Raw genomic sequence first — 17,694 nt, forward strand, 5'->3', positions numbered from 1 at the left:
GAACTTGAGCCTGAGCCGGTTCCTGAATTCCCACCCAGCCTCCCATCTACTACCTCTCAACCCTTCTTCCACCACTGCCTGTCAGCCCCTCAGCTCCTCATACCACCTTCGGAGAGGTGGGGTCGCCATGGGTCTGCCAGCCTGCAGCTCCAGCCTGGTCGGTGGATCCCCGGTCTCCGCCTCCAATCTCCGCAGCCAGGACTCTACCTCGGCCCTTTATTTTTATCATTTCCGTATACTTTATCAATGTTCGAATGTCCGAATATATAAACTTTTATCTCAGTACTTCTGTGATCATTTCATATTGTATATTTATACCTATACATTAGCCTAACTCTGGCTCTCTGGGTCAGCAGCAGATTTGAATGTTCCGCTGTGATTCTGTCAAAGGTTTTATAGATAGAATAGTTCACACATAAAATATAGCCTATTGTCTAACACTCAATTCTGACTTTATAACTCGCAATTTTGACTTAACTTGCAATTGTGATTTTATATCACGCAATTCTGACTTTATAACTCGCAATTTTGACTTAACTTGCAATTGTGATTTTATATCACGCAATTCTGACTTTATAACTCGCAATTTTGACTTAACTTGCAATTGTGATTTTATATCACGCAATTCTGACTTTATAACTCGTAATTTTGACTTAACTTGCAATTGTGATTTTATATCAAGCAATTCTGACTTTATAACTCGCAATTGCATCTTTTAATCACGCATTTCTTACTTTATATCAGGCAATTCTGACTTTATAACTCGTAATTTTGACTTAACTTGCAATTGTAATTTTATATCAGGCAATTCTGACTTTATAACTCACAATTGCAACTTTACATCAGGCAATTCTGACTTTATATCACACAATTCTGACTTTATAACTCGTACTTCTGACTTAACTCGCAATTGCGACTTTATATCACGCAATTATTACTTTATATCACACAATTCTGACTTTATAACTCGTAATTTTGACTTAACTTGCAATTACGTCTTTTTATCACGCAATTCTGACTTTATAACTCGTAATTTTGACTTAACTTGCAATTACGTCTTTTTATCATGCAATTCTAACTTTATATCAGACAATTCTGACTTTATAACTCGCAATTGCAACTTTATATCACGCAAATCTGGGGCCGGTTGCATAAACTTCAAGTCATCACATTTTTTTCTTTATGACTGTTCATCACTGTTTTAAGTCAGTTATATAAAAACGTAGATTGGTCTAATTTGATACTAGAAAGTAATACTGATTGTCCCTTGACTCAACGCTAAGTGGTCATACTAGTACTTAAGACACAGTCTTAACATAAGGGCTATTTTTATGCAACCGGCCCCTGACTTTATATCAGGCAATTCTGACTTTATATCAGGCAATTCTGACTTTATATCAGGCAATTCTGACTTTATATCAGGCAATTCTGACTTTATATCAGGCAATTCTGACTTTATATCAGGCAATTCTGACTTTATATCACGCAATTCTGACTTTATAACTCGTAATTTGGACTTAATATCAGGCAATTCTGACTTTATATCACGCAATTCTGACTTTATAACTCCTAATTTTGACTTAACTTGCAATTGCGTCTTTTAATCACGCAAATCTGACTTTATAACACGGAATTCTGACTTTATATCACGCAATTCTGACTTTATATCAGACAATTCTGACTTTATATCTCACAATTCTGACTTTATATAAGACAATTCTGACTTTATAACTCGCAATTCTGACTTTATATCAGACAATTCTGACTTTATATCAGACAATTCTGACTTTATATAAGACAATTCTGACTTTATAACTCGCAATTCTGACTTTATAACTCGCAATTCTGACTTTATATCAGACAATTCTGACTTTATATCACGCAATTCTGACTTTATAACTCGCAATTGCAACTATATATCACGCAATTCTGACTTTATAACTCATACTTCTGACTTAACTCGCAATTGCTACTTTATATCACACAATTATTACTTTATATCACACAATTCTGACTTTATAACTCGCAATTGTGACTTTTGTATAACGCAATTGTGACTTAATAACTCATACTTCCGACTTAACTCGCAATTGCGACTTTAAAGTCAGAATTGTAAGATAAAAAGCCACAATTACCTTTTTTATGTTTTATTCTGTGGCGGAAACAAGCTTCCATACATTTCCCATGTAAATCCAGTTCAAACTAAAGTAATTATAGCTGGCTATACACTCACCTAAAGGATTATTAGGAACACCTGTTCAATTTCTCATTAATGCAATTATCTAATCAACCAATCACATGGCAGTTGCTTCAATGCCTTTAGGGGTGTGGTCCTGGTCAAGACAATCTCCTGAACTCCAAACTGAATGTCAGAATGGGAAAGAAAGGTGATTTAAGCAATTTTGAGCGTGGCATGGTTGTTGGTGCCAGACGGGCCGGTCTGAGTATTTCACAATCTGCTCAGTTACTGGGATTTTCGCACACAACCATTTCTAGGGTTTACAAAGAATGGTGTGAAAAGGGAAAAACATCCAGTATGCGGCAGTCCTGTGGGCGAAAATGCCTTGTTGATGCTAGAGGTCAGAGGAGAATGGGCCGACTGATTCAAGCTGATAGAAGAGCAACTTTGACTGAAATAACCACTCGTTACAACCGAGGTATGCAGCAAAGCATTTGTGAGGCCACAACACGCACAACCTTGAGGCGGATGGGCTACAACAGCAGAAGACCCCACCGGGTACCACTCATCTCCACTACAAATAGGAAAAAGAGGCTACCATTTGCACAAGCTCACCACAATTGGACAGTTGAAGACTAGAAAAATGTTGCCTGGTCTGATGAGTCTCGATTTCTGTTGAGACATTCAGATGGTAGAGTCAGAATTTGGCGTAAACAGAATGAGAACATGGATCCATCATGCCTTGTTACCACTGTGCAGGCTGGTGGTGGTGGTGTAATGGTGTGGGGGATGTTTTCTTGGCACACTTTAGGCCCCTTAGTGCCAATTGGGCATCGTTTAAATGCCACTGCCTACCTGAGCATTGTTTCTGACCATGTGCATACCTTTATGACCACCATGTACCCATCCACTGATGGCTACTTCCAGCAGGATAATGCACCATGTCACAAAGCTCAAATCATTTCAAATTGGTTTCTTGAACATGACAATGAGTTCACTGTACTAAAATGGCCCCCACAGTCACCAGATCTCAACCCAATAGAGCATCTTTGGGATGTGGTGGAACGGGAGCTTCGTGCCCTGGATGTGCATCCCACAAATCTCCATCAACTGCAAGATGCTATCCTATCAATATGGGCCAACATTTCTAAAGAATGCTTTCAGCACCTTGTTGAATCAATGCCACGTAGAATTAAGGCAGTTCTGAAGGCGAAAGGGGGTCAAACACAGTATTAGTGTGGTGTTCCTAATAATCCTTTAGGTGAGTGTATGTGAGCGATAGGAAATTATCCATCCATCTTTATACCACTGTTATTATTCGTTTTCCACCCTGTTGAGCAGTTTTTTTTTACAATCATTTCATAAAAACATACTAATTCAGTGACAAATTTACTGAAGTATCAGTAATGTAGTAAATAAAATGGTTAAATGTATTTCCCTGAGCTTGACCAGAATATTTTTTTCAAATGCGATTATCATGATTACAAAATTTCTTTTAAAAACTTAATTTGATTTTTTACATTTTATGATGGACTAAAGACACAGAATACCAGGAATTACCCCTTTTTTGTAATGTGAAGTAATGTAATCCGTAAAATGACAACATTAAGTGCAACTATCAATAGCTATATGCTATAGAGCTTAAGATAGCCAATTGATATCAGTGTCCTCATATGCAAAATGTGTGTAGAATTACAGCAGGCGAACATCAGGACAGGTTATGGATGTCATCAGAAATGATTTGGTTTGCTAGTTAACTCATTTCCCTAACTCTCCCATGAGGATTTGCTTCTAGTCTTTGAATAAAGCACCTCAGGACTGTCCTTGTGAAGGTCGAGATGGAAATCAATCTGGTGATGATGGAAATCATTACTCTAAATTGTTAATGTAATAACTTGTATTATTATTTTACCTGTCATTTAGAGAACAACTGGATAAAAGTCCTGTCCTGTTTTTGTCACTGAATATCTTTTTTTGCTGTTGTTGATTTTAAGTGTGTTAATTATTTATTATCATTTTTCACTTGTAGATCATAACAACATAAGAATCATGATGTTGGTCATAACTGAGGTTTGTTACTGGGGGGAAAAAAGTGATTTGTTCTATAAACAAAATTATTATATCAAATTATGCACTATTTTAATTTTGTAGTAAAATCTTACAATGATCCTGTAGTTTAGAGTACAACATATCAACAACATCATATTTACACCCTGCACTGCTAGAAATGTGGGTAACACTTTAGAATACTGTTCCTTCATTGATGAATAATTACACAGGAACAAACGAGTAACGCATTATTAACACTCTAGTAACTACTATTAACTAACAAGAAACTCTGATTAACAAATTAGTAAGTAATAGCGCTCAGATGAATGTAGTAGTTCACTATTAGCTAATCAATAACTTCTATTTTTTGTAATACCTCCCAGAGAACCACTATCTACAGGTTCATAATTAACATGAATAATGCATAATTTATAATAAAAGGTGATGGTAACCCACTAGTAATGACTAGTAGTTTTACTAAAGTATTACTAGTAGGCCTATTACTACATCATTCTAAATGAACTACTAATTATTTGGATCAGTAGTTAAAGTGAAAAACATGATAAATACCTAATATTGACTGAAGTCATTGTAAGCTTTTGAGATTTTTGTAAGATTTTGAATAGCAATTCCTTCCGATGGATTTGGTAACACTTGATCTTCACTTTAGAATACTGATCCAAATAATTAGTAGTTCCTTTAGAAGGATGTAGTAATACTTGATTAATTACTAATGAGTTACCATTACCTTATATTAAACATTGTGCATTATACATATTAATTATTAACCTGTATATAGTAGTTGTTATAGTCTTCAGTGAGGTATGAAAAATAGAAGTTATTGATTAGCTAATAGTGAACTACCACATCCGACTGAGCGCTATTACTTACTAATTTGTTAATCAGAGTTTCTTGTTAGTTAATAGTAGTTACTAGAGTGTTAATAATGCGTTACTCGTTTGTTCCTGTGTAGTTATTCATTAATGAAGGAACAGTATTCTAAAGTGTTACCGAAATGTGTTCTCCATCACAGATCACAATGTGTGTGTGTGTGTGTGTGTGTGTGTGTGTGTGTGTGTGTGTGTGTGTGTGTGTGTGTGTGTGTGTGTGTGTGTGTGTGTGTGTGTGTGTGTTTTTTAAACATGCCAACTCTGACCGATGTCTACTTATCCAAGTGGGGACTCCTCTAGCCTGCAATGGACACAACTGTGTGTGTGTGTGTGTGTGTGTGTGTGTGTGTGTGTGTGTGTGTGTGTGTGTGTACTAACATTTACGTCGCTGTGGGTTCCCATCGGTGGGAGCACATCCACCTAAGGAGGTCCAAAATCGTAGTGGGGCCCAAAATGGTGGACCCCACTCCGATTTCAATTAAAATAAGCTCAGCAGCTTCCCCTGATGCTACCATTGCTTTTTTTTTCATCTCTAAAAAGTGGCCCGTAAGGTAGCAAAAAGTGGGTAAGTGTGTGAAGGTGTGTGTCGTCGAGCCTTTTTTTTAACCGGAAGTCAGGATACACTTCCCGCGAAATCGAATACACACCGCGGGAATCTGAAACCTTTAGCCAATGAAATTACTGCACTGTACAATCTGCCGCGAAAGTAAGGAAAACTGCGGAAATTGCACAAGAAGAAGACGCAGAAGAAGAAGAAGACTTAAGATTGAAGACATAAGAAGACGGATGCAACAGGTAAGCTAGGCATGGTTTTCATGGTGAGTTTATTTTGGCGTTACAGTATAGCGTGATTTTTGCTACCTCTTTTGGCTGCAATGTAGCTAAAGTTAGCGACATAATATTACTATTAGCAGTTGGCTTAACCTAATAACATGTCACCACGGACATGACAGCGGGGCAGAGACGGGGTGTAGTGAAGTCGTGTCGTTAAAAGTGGAGTTGGTTGTGAATTGTGAGGTTTTTATGGTGAGTTCATATTTTGGCGTTATATCGTGATGTTTGCTACCTCGTTTAGCTGCCATGTAGCTAACGTTAGGGACATAATATTACTTTTAGCAGTTGGCATAACCTAATAACGTCACCACGGACATGACAGCGGGGCAGACACGGGGTGCAGTGAAAGTCGTGTCGTTAAAGGTGGAATCGGTTGTGAATTGTGAGCAAGACAGGGCAGGACTCGCCGATGGAGGTTAGCCAGAAGCTAACGCAGGCCTGAAGCTACGGTGCCGTTTTGGAGTCACTCATCCTACCCGCAGCTGGTTTGTTAGAGCAGGACAGGTGAGAGAAAATAATAGAAAAGACCACCTTCAAGTTTTTCCAAATTTACTTTGCAATTACAGCAATATAGCTGTAGCAATTCAGTTGTGGATGTTTTGGTCACATATTTTTTTCAATAAAATTCGTAAAATGCAAAGTATTTATTAAAAAAATCTTTCCTGCTCTCAGTTGTCCATGTCCGTGACAATGTGAAGTGATGCTTGCCATTTTAGCATCTTATCTCAACTTCATTTTATATATACAGTACCAGTCAAAAGTTTGGAAACATTAGCCTACTAATTTTAATGTTTTTGAAAGAAGTCTCTTATGCCATCAAGCCTGCAGTAAAAAAAAAGAGGTAATATTATGAAATATTACTAATTAATATTAAAAGTAATATTATGAAATGTTATTATTACAATTTAAAATAATGGTTCTCTTTTTTAATATATTTTAAAATGTAATTTATTTTTGTGATGCAAAGCTGAATTTTCATCAGCAAGTACTCCAGTCTTTGGTGTCTTATGATCCTTCAGAAATCATTCTAATATGATGATTTGATACTCAGTTATTATCAATGATGGAAACAGTTGTGCTGCTTAATATATTTTTTGGAATACTTTTTTCAGGATTCATTGAGTAAAACGTTAACAGCGTTTATTCATAAAAACAGCATTTATTCAAAATAAAAACATTTCTAACAATATAAATTGTTACCATCACCTTTTATCAATTTAACGCATCCTTGTTGAATTAAAGTACTAATTTATTTTAAAAAAATAGTTATTGTTCCCAAACTTTTGAACAGTAGTGTATATTGTTACAAAAGATTTCTATTCTAAATACATACAGTTCTTTTTAACTTTTTATTCATCAAATAATCCTGAAAAAAGTATCTCAGGTTATAAAAAAAATATTAAGCAGCACAACTGTTTCCAACATTGATCATAAATCAGCATATTAGAATGATTTCTGAAGGATCATAAGACACCAAAGACTGGAGTACTTGCTGATGAAAATTCAGCTTTGCATCACAAAAATAAATTACATTTTAAAGTATATTAAAAAAGAGAACCATTATTTTAAATTGTAATAATATTTCATAATATTACTGTTTTTTTTTAACTGCAGGCTTGATGAGCATAAGAAACTTCTTTCAAAAACATTAAAAATAGTAACGTTTCCAAACTTTTGACTGGTACTATATATATATATATATATATATATATATATATATATATATATTAAAAACAAACACATTTTTAACAAATAAAAACACATTCTTAAATTTCAGAGCATCACTGTGACTGATCAACAAATGTAGCAAGATTTGAAACCTTTGCTTGTTTAGACTCAATACTTCTAAGGGAAGTTTTCACCAAGCTTTTTGTCTGGGTGGTACCGGCATACCCTGGACCCCCCCATAACCATCCATGAGCGTATGTATGAGGAAGGATGTGATGCTGCATATATCAGTCAATGGTCATGTGGCAACGCTGCCATGCTGCTGTACCAGAAGTTAAGTTTGACAGCCCTAGTTTAAATTGATTACTGAGTGTCTGTGCAGCACAACATGGTTATCATCTAACAAGTTAACTTCTCGGCTTCAACAGGCTCGGTCAGCTTTCAGTGTGCACATTCAGAATTTGCATATTTCATTAGCCCGTGTTTGATGTTAAACAATGTGCATCCTGCAATAGCAAAGCTCAGTACACAGCTGTTGCAGCATCTATGTGTTTGTATGAATGTCTGTTTATGTATTTATTTTACTTTACATAATAGATTTTTTTTGTGACTTGCTATTTTTCAAAAAGCTTTTTGTGAGATTTGCCTTGACTAAGTACGAATTACAATTATTTTCACAGAGCCATTATGTCCACAAGGAGGAGGAGAAAAAAGCCTATAGACGATGCAAAGACATACATTCTGTCTTGCACTGACAAGGATGGGTTTATGCCGAGATTCATTGACCGTTACAAAGGTAAGTTGCAGAAGATTCCTTGACACAACTTGTGCATTTCAAAATCAAAAAAGTATTATTGTTGATGTAATGGCAGGGTACAGTTTTTGTGTGTTTTCAGGTTATATATAATAGGGATAAAACATTAACAGGGATAAACGTCTGCATTATAAAACATTAAAAGTAGATGTCATCATTCACATGTATGAATTTCAGTTCTTTTCTTGTTGTTTCCCTTGGCCTGTTGGGTCTTATTTTTCATTTACTGAGCTCATAAGGTTTTTAAAAAGCATTTGGTTTGATTTTTAAAATGATGCAGGAACCATGAAGTAGCACTTTCTTCTTCTCTGTTTCTGCTTCAGCATACAGTTTTTTTCCTCACAGTCTCTGGGTGTCAAACCCCAATTATTACAAATTTGTAATTAATAAAGTTATTGCGAGTTTCAATGCACCTTTCGTTCACTGCAACTTAAAGTCCCCCTCCGATCATCTTTTGAGCTATTTTAAAGCATTCTCAGTGGTCTTTAAATTATGATTATGCAGTTTTTAGCCCAAATCATGTGCTCTTTTCCAGGACTTTGCTTCTGCAGAGCGGCAGTAGCTCATTAGCAATTCGCCTCTGCGTTGTGGGCGGAGCTGCGGCTACAATGTAATGTTTGTTTAATTATTATATATTATTGTAGGAAGAGGAGTGTTTGCCACACACCCCATTGAACCCGGGGACTTCGTGTTGGAGTACAGGGGTAAACTCCTCACACAGGAGGAATGCAAGTCAAGAAAATACTCAGAGATTGAAAGCACATTTCTCTTTGACTTTCAGTGGCAGAATCATCACTTATGGTAAACATTGAAAGATGGATGTTTTGTATTGATTTAGAGAAATTACGAGTTAACCCTGAATCAAGGGTTTAATACTTGATGAATGAATTAAGCACAAATACTCTTAAATTCTTTTGAAAATAACTCTTTCAATAAAACTTTTTAAAAGATGTAAAACTATTACCATTTTTCTGATACTTTTCAGCCTGGATGCATCTGAAGAAGACTCATCTCTGGGGCGATTGGCCAATGACAACCACAAAAATCCAAATTGCGTTATGAAAAAAATCATAGTTGACAACAAACCACATTTGTGCCTTTTTTCTCTGAAGAAAATAGAAATAGGAGATGAAATTGATTACAACTATGGTGATTCAAAATGGCCTTGGCGCAGTAAGGTGAGTTGGTTAGATTAAGTTTAGAGATTTCTTTTTTTAAATGTTTTGTTGCAAAAGCAAATTTTGTATTTCTCCAATATTAACCATGTTTCCAATATTACTCTTGACTGTCTATGGAAATGCATTTAATCTTTGATCTGTGATGTGTGTTAAAATGAGTTCTTCTTTATCTGCAATCCAGTTGAAAAAAACCCAAGCTCCAGCCGCAGCAGGAGAGAATGAGACCAGCCCTGTTCCTCAGACGCTTAGTGATGGACCAAACCCAGATCAGACCTGCTCACAGGTAAAAGTACATTCAAACACATTCATCTATGCTGACATGTATGTGGTGGTGTTCTTTTACTAAAGTGGACCAATGCTTATGTGGCTTTATATTGGGTGTTAAAGGCCAGATAATGTCACACACACACCGGCATGTTTCCAGTCATGTTCTTATGGGGTCCTTCCATCTTCCAAATACATTTAGTTTCTCTAGTCTCTCCTTTACACACTCATATGTCTCTAGTCTGACCCATGTGGGGCCCTTCCGTCCAGTTCTTACTGTAATTGTTTTTAATGCACTATGGCAACACCTGACATGACCTCAACTATGATTTTAACATTCGTAATTGTATACTGTGTCTGAGCTGTTAGATGTTTTAAAGCAATATTTTGCTTATGTGGCTTTATATTGGGTGTTAAAGGCCAGTTAATGTCACACACACACCGGCATGTTTCCAGTCATGTTCTTATGGGGTCCTTCCATCTTCCAAATACATTTAGTTTCTCTAGTCTCTCCTTTACACACTCATATGTCTCTAGTCTGACCCATGTGGGGCCCTTCCGTCCAGTTCTTACTGTAATTGTTTTTAATGCACTATGGCAACACCTGACATGACCTCAACTATGATTTTAACATTTGTAATTGTATACTGTGTCTGAGCTGTTAGATGTTTTAAAGCAATATTTTGATTTGATCCACTGTAAACTCCTGAAATAGACGTGAGCTGCTTTTTAGTCCATGCTCTCAGTTGAAGTTCAGTGCTGTGTCACCATTAGATGACCTTATTAGCCTGTGAATGTCTCTTCATACAGTTCTGAGTCTCTTCTTGTCTTGTCTATTTCAGGTGAAAGGCCTTCAGACTCCAGCCGCAGCAGGAGAGAATGAGACCAGCCCTGTTCCTCAGACGCTTAGTGATGGACCAAACCCAGATCAGACCTGCTCACAGGTAAAAGTACATTCAAACACATTCATCTATGCTGACATGTATGTGGTGGTGTTCTTTTACTAAAGTGGACCAATGCTTATGTGGCCTTATATTGGGTGTTAAAGGCCAGATAATGTCACACACACACCGGCATGTTTCCAGTCATGTTCTTATGGGGTCCTTCCATCTTCCAAATACATTTAGTTTCTCTAGTCTCTCCTTTACACACTCATATGTCTCTAGTCTGACCCATGTGGGGCCCTTCCGTCCAGTTCTTACTGTAATTGTTTTTAATGCACTATGGCAACACCTGACATGACCTCAACTATGATTTTAACATTCGTAATTGTATACTGTGTCTGAGCTGTTAGATGTTTTAAAGCAATATTTTGCTTATGTGGCTTTATATTGGGTGTTAAAGGCCAGATAATGTCACACACACACCGGCATGTTTCCAGTCATGTTCTTATGGGGTCCTTCCATCTTCCAAATACATTTAGTTTCTCTAGTCTCTCCTTTACACACTCATATGTCTCTAGTCTGACCCATGTGGGGCCCTTCCGTCCAGTTCTCACTGTAATTGTTTTTAATGCACTATGGCAACACCTGACATGACCTCAACTGTGATTTTAATATTCGTAATTGTATACTGTGTCTGAGCTGTTAGATGTTTTAAAGCAATATTTTGATTTGATCCACTGCAAACTCCTGAAATAGACGTGAGCTGCTTTTTAGTCCATGCTCTCAGTTGAAGTTCAGTGCTGTGTCACCATTAGATGACCTTATTAGCCTGTGAATGTCTCTTCATACAGTTCTGAGTCTCTTCTTGTCTTGTCTATTTCAGGTGAAAGGCCTTCAGACTCCAGCCGCAGCAGGAGAGAATGAGACCAGCCCTGTTCCTCAGACGCTTAGTGATGGACCAAACCCAGATCAGACCTGCTCACAGGTAAAAGTACATTCAAACACATTCATCTATGCTGACATGTATGTGGTGGTGTTCTTTTACTAAAGTGGACCAATGCTTATGTGGCTTTATATTGGGTGTTAAAGGCCAGATAATGTCACACACACACCGGCATGTTTCCAGTCATGTTCTTATGGGGTCCTTCCATCTTCCAAATACATTTAGTTTCTCTAGTCTCTCCTTTACACACTCATATGTCTCTAGTCTGACCCATGTGGGGCCCTTCCGTCCAGTTCTTACTGTAATTGTTTTTAATGCACTATGGCAACACCTGACATGACCTCAACTATGATTTTAACATTCGTAATTGTATACTGTGTCTGAGCTGTTAGATGTTTTAAAGCAATATTTTGCTTATGTGGCTTTATATTGGGTGTTAAAGGCCAGTTAATGTCACACACACACCGGCATGTTTCCAGTCATGTTCTTATGGGGTCCTTCCATCTTCCAAATACATTTAGTTTCTCTAGTCTCTCCTTTACACACTCATATGTCTCTAGTCTGACCCATGTGGGGCCCTTCCGTCCAGTTCTCACTGTAATTGTTTTTAATGCACTATGGCAACACCTGACATGACCTCAACTGTGATTTTAATATTCGTAATTGTATACTGTGTCTGAGCTGTTAGATGTTTTAAAGCAATATTTTGATTTGATCCACTGCAAACTCCTGAAATAGACGTGAGCTGCTTTTTAGTCCATGCTCTCAGTTGAAGTTCAGTGCTGTGTCACCATTAGATGACCTTATTAGCCTGTGAATGTCTCTTCATACAGTTCTGAGTCTCTTCTTGTCTTGTCTATTTCAGGTGAAAGGCCTTCAGACTCCAGCCGCAGCAGGAGAGAATGAGACCAGCCCTGTTCCTCAGACGCTTAGTGATGGACCAAACCCAGATCAGACCTGCTCACAGGTAAAAGTACATTCAAACACATTCATCTATGCTGACATGTATGTGGTGGTGTTCTTTTACTAAAGTGGACCAATGCTTATGTGGCTTTATATTGGGTGTTAAAGGCCAGTTAATGTCACACACACCGGCATGTTTCCAGTCATGTTCTTATGGGGTCCTTCCATCTTCCAAATACATTTAGTTTCTCTAGTCTCTCCTTTACACACTCATATGTCTCTAGTCTGACCCATGTGGGGCCCTTCCGTCCAGTTCTCACTGTAATTGTTTTTAATGCACTATGGCAACACCTGACATGACCTCAACTATGATTTTAACATTTGTAATTGTATACTGTGTCTGAGCTGTTAGATGTTTTAAAGCAATATTTTGCTTATGTGGCTTTATATTGGGTGTTAAAGGCCAGTTAATGTCACACACACACCGGCATGTTTCCAGTCATGTTCTTATGGGGTCCTTCCATCTTCCAAATACATTTAGTTTCTCTAGTCTCTCCTTTACACACTCATATGTCTCTAGTCTGACCCATGTGGGGCCCTTCCGTCCAGTTCTTACTGTAATTGTTTTTAATGCACTATGGCAACACCTGACATGACCTCAACTATGATTTTAACATTTGTAATTGTATACTGTGTCTGAGCTGTTAGATGTTTTAAAGCAATATTTTGATTTGATCCACTGTAAACTCCTGAAATAGACGTGAGCTGCTTTTTAGTCCATGCTCTCAGTTGAAGTTCAGTGCTGTGTCACCATTAGATGACCTTATTAGCCTGTGAATGTCTCTTCATACAGTTCTGAGTCTCTTCTTGTCTTGTCTATTTCAGGTGAAAGGCCTTCAGACTCCAGCCGCAGCAGGAGAGAATGAGACCAGCCCTGTTCCTCAGACGCTTAGTGATGGACCAAACCCAGATCAGACCTGCTCACAGGTAAAAGTACATTCAAACACATTCATCTATGCTGACATGTATGTGGTGGTGTTCTTTTACTAAAGTGGACCAATGCTTATGTGGCCTTATATTGGGTGTTAAAGGCCAGATAATGTCACACACACACCGGCATGTTTCCAGTCATGTTCTTATGGGGTCCTTCCATCTTCCAAATACATTTAGTTTCTCTAGTCTCTCCTTTACACACTCATATGTCTCTAGTCTGACCCATGTGGGGCCCTTCCGTCCAGTTCTTACTGTAATTGTTTTTAATGCACTATGGCAACACCTGACATGACCTCAACTATGATTTTAACATTTGTAATTGTATACTGTGTCTGAGCTGTTAGATGTTTTAAAGCAATATTTTGCTTATGTGGCTTTATATTGGGTGTTAAAGGCCAGGTAATGTCACACACACACCGGCATGTTTCCAGTCATGTTCTTATGGGGTCCTTCCATCTTCCAAATACATTTAGTTTCTCTAGTCTCTCCTTTACACACTCATATGTCTCTAGTCTGACCCATGTGGGGCCCTTCCGTCCAGTTCTTACTGTAATTGTTTTTAATGCACTATGGCAACACCTGACATGACCTCAACTATGATTTTAACATTCGTAATTGTATACTGTGTCTGAGCTGTTAGATGTTTTAAAGCAATATTTTGCTTATGTGGCTTTATATTGGGTGTTAAAGGCCAGATAATGTCACACACACACCGGCATGTTTCCAGTCATGTTCTTATGGGGTCCTTCCATCTTCCAAATACATTTAGTTTCTCTAGTCTCTCCTTTACACACTCATATGTCTCTAGTCTGACCCATGTGGGGCCCTTCCGTCCAGTTCTTACTGTAATTGTTTTTAATGCACTATGGCAACACCTGACATGACCTCAACTATGATTTTAACATTTGTAATTGTATACTGTGTCTGAGCTGTTAGATGTTTTAAAGCAATATTTTGCTTATGTGGCTTTATATTGGGTGTTAAAGGCCAGTTAATGTCACACACACACCGGCATGTTTCCAGTCATGTTCTTATGGGGTCCTTCCATCTTCCAAATACATTTAGTTTCTCTAGTCTCTCCTTTACACACTCATATGTCTCTAGTCTGACCCATGTGGGGCCCTTCCGTCCAGTTCTTACTGTAATTGTTTTTAATGCACTATGGCAACACCTGACATGACCTCAACTGTGATTTTAACATTTGTAATTGTGTACTGTGTCTGAGCTGTTAGATGTTTTAAAGCATCTTTTTGATTTTTAATTTTGATTTTAAATATTTTGATTTGATGCACTGAAAACTCCTGTAATGGTCAATTGGACCATGGACCAATGCTCATGGGGCTTTAAAGTAGTCAGGTGACCATATTGGGTTGTAAAGGCCAGGTAATGTAACACACTGGCATCTTTCCAGTCCCATTCTTGTGGGGCACCTTTTAATGCATTATGATAACATCTGGGGAGAAAAAATAAGAACATCTGCATACTGGGTTAAAGCTCACAGTTACCTTTTATTGACTAAAAAACAAATGTTTCGATCCAAATGGTCTTCCTCAGGCAACTATATGATAGTATTGTAATACTATAGTATAGCTGTACTCTGATTTTAACATTTATAATTGTACGCTGTCTAAAAGGGCTGATGTTCACATTTCTGGATTTAGATTTTTAGTCAGACCATGCCATGTTTCTTTGGCCAACCTTTCTAATTCCATACTTAATGAATTTTTGTTTATTTTTAGGCATTTACTGTCCAAGGATTTTCACTGGTTGATTATTCAGATAGTGATGAAACTGATGAGGATGGTATGGAAAACGAACCTCCCACCCCACACCTGGATGTTATTATAGGGCAGAATGATATTGGCCCAGATGTTTCAGATCTTTTGTACGATTCAGATGAAACTGTTGTGAAAGAAACTTGTGATGAGGCTTCTCCAAGCAACCATTCCAACAATCAATCGGATGATGAACTTGTTCCACCACTGAGACGCACAAAAAGCATTCTGGTAAGCCCCAAAACACATTTTAACAATATAATTAACTTGTTTATGTGATAACGGTCTCTGTTGCCAAAATCCGGTCGAGTCCTCCTCCTCGCCTGGTGCATTAATTATCAATTAAATAGAGATCACCAACAATCAATCAGTAAACATTTATTAGAGAAGCTCAACTTCTTTTCTGACTGATTGCTGATTTTTAATTGATAGGGAGACAATTGTGAGGTGAGGAAGACACTTCGGAAAATTATTGACTAATCTCTCTCTCTTGAGTAGTTCCATGTCTACAGGAATGACACTATATCATTATGATTAATCATTTGCTGTGAAGTCATTAAATTTAACAATCAAATGCATGAAAACTGAAGCATTACTCTTTTTTTTTTTTTAGAATTTTGTCAACATTTACTCCACCTGGAAGGCAGTTTGGACATGGGCCTCAGCAGGTGGATGGAGGGGTAATATTGGTCAATAATTATCATAGGTGTCTAGCTCACCTGACAACCTCTGAATGGTCTCCCTATCAATTAAAAATACAGCAATCATACAGCAAAATATCTCCATGTCTCCCTTTTTGCAGATGGATAGAGTACAAGATTTTACCCACAGTCTCTATGATTCAAGTAGTGACAGCGCAGAGGAGACTCCTTTTTTTAAGCCTGAAAGGGATTCACAGAAGCTGAGAAGAAGGTCTTGCCGTCCCGTAAGTCTTTTTTTTTTTTGGGGGGGGGGGGGGGGGGTTCTTTTGTGTTTTCATGATTGTGAAAATGTCTGTTGCTCTTGCTAGTGAGTCTGATGGGGATTCTTCTAATTTGTAAATTTACTTGTACTGAAAATGGTCCATACAGATTTTTCTTCATTTAGTATCCTGAGCCTGTTCAATCAGTATACTCAGGTTTTTTATTTTTAATATTTAATGTTGCAAAAATAGTTATTAACAGATGTGTGTTTGTTTTTAAAGATTCAGATGAATCTCATGGAATCGGATGACTCAAACTTAGGTAGCGAAGAGGAGTATATTCCAAATCCCAAGGATGAAAGCACAGAAAGTGATAGCAGTATGGAATTAACCCTGGAAATGGAAAAAAAGAACAAAGGTGCATCATCCAGTCAGAGCAAGTCTAAGCCCAGGGAGAGTGGAAGTAGATCCTCTCGAGAGAGTGGAAGCGAGTCCTCCAGACAGAGCAAGTCTAAGCCCAGGGAGAGTGGAAGTAGATCCTCCAGAGAGAGTGGAAGTAGATCCTCCAGAGAGAGTGGAAGTAGATCCTCCAGAGAGAGTGGAAGAAAGTCCTCCAGACAGAGCAAGTCTAAGCCCAGGGAGAGTGGAAGTAGATCCTCCAGAGAGAGTGGAAGTAGATCCTCCAGAGAGAGTGGAAGTAGATCCTCCAGAGAGAGTGGAAGTAGATCCTCCAGAGAGAGTGGAAGCAAGTCCTCCAGACAGAGCAAGTCTAAGCCCAGGGAGAGTGGAAGTAGATCCTCCAGGGAGAGTGGAAGTAGATCCTCCAGAGAGAGTGGAAGTAGATCCTCCAGAGAGAGTGGAAGTAGATCCTCCAGAGAGAGTGGAAGTAGATCCTCCAGAGAGAGTGGAAGTAGATCCTCCAGAGAGAGTGGAAGTAGATCCTCCAGAGAGAGTGGAAGTAGATCCTCCAGAGAGAGTGGAAGTAGATCCTCCAGAGAGAGTGGAAGCAAGTCCTCCAGACAGAGCAAGTCAAAGCCCAGGGAGAGTGGAAGTAGATCCTCTAGGGAGAGTCGAAGCGAGTCCTCCAGACAGAGCAAGTCAAAGCCCAGGGAGAGTGGAAGTAGATCCTCTAGTCATAGCCAATTTGACTTTAGCCAGAGAAGACTTTTGGAAAGATGTCATGATCCCACACAAAGATTTCCAAATAGCAGAGTTGATGGGAATGAAAAGGAAATCGCAACATATTCTGAAAACAATGTTTCAGTGCCCCTGGAAGAAGAGCAGTATATCATTGTCAGTCCAACTTTAAAGAAAGATGATGGATCCAGAAGCTATAACAAGAAACATTTCTGCTTTTATTGCAGGAAGTTTGTCCAGAAAATGTCAAGACACTTGTGGCGCAAACACCAAGATGAATTG

The 17,694-nt window shown here is 38.1% G+C and overlaps 1 protein-coding gene across 1 annotated transcript; it reads left to right on the top strand.

Moving 5' to 3' along the window:
- Positions 1-5,814: 5,814 nt before the first annotated feature.
- LOC308705993 (uncharacterized protein) lies at positions 5,815-17,690 on the top strand (the record flags this gene model as incomplete). The annotated part of the gene is made up of 13 exons (XM_081391359.1): positions 5,815-5,913; positions 8,301-8,416; positions 9,079-9,235; positions 9,420-9,612; positions 9,794-9,895; positions 10,719-10,820; positions 11,644-11,745; positions 12,569-12,670; positions 13,492-13,593; positions 15,339-15,605; positions 16,177-16,299; positions 16,558-17,568; positions 17,640-17,690. The coding sequence occupies exons 2-13, from the start codon at positions 8,308-8,310 to the stop codon at positions 17,688-17,690; spliced, it is 2,421 nt and encodes an 806-aa protein (XP_081247485.1). The 5' UTR covers positions 5,815-5,913; positions 8,301-8,307.
- Positions 17,691-17,694: the final 4 nt, after the last annotated feature.

Source organism: Scardinius erythrophthalmus, assembly GCF_964197995.2.
Source record: "Scardinius erythrophthalmus genome assembly, chromosome: 2".
Taxonomy (NCBI): Eukaryota; Metazoa; Chordata; class Actinopteri; order Cypriniformes; family Leuciscidae; genus Scardinius; species Scardinius erythrophthalmus.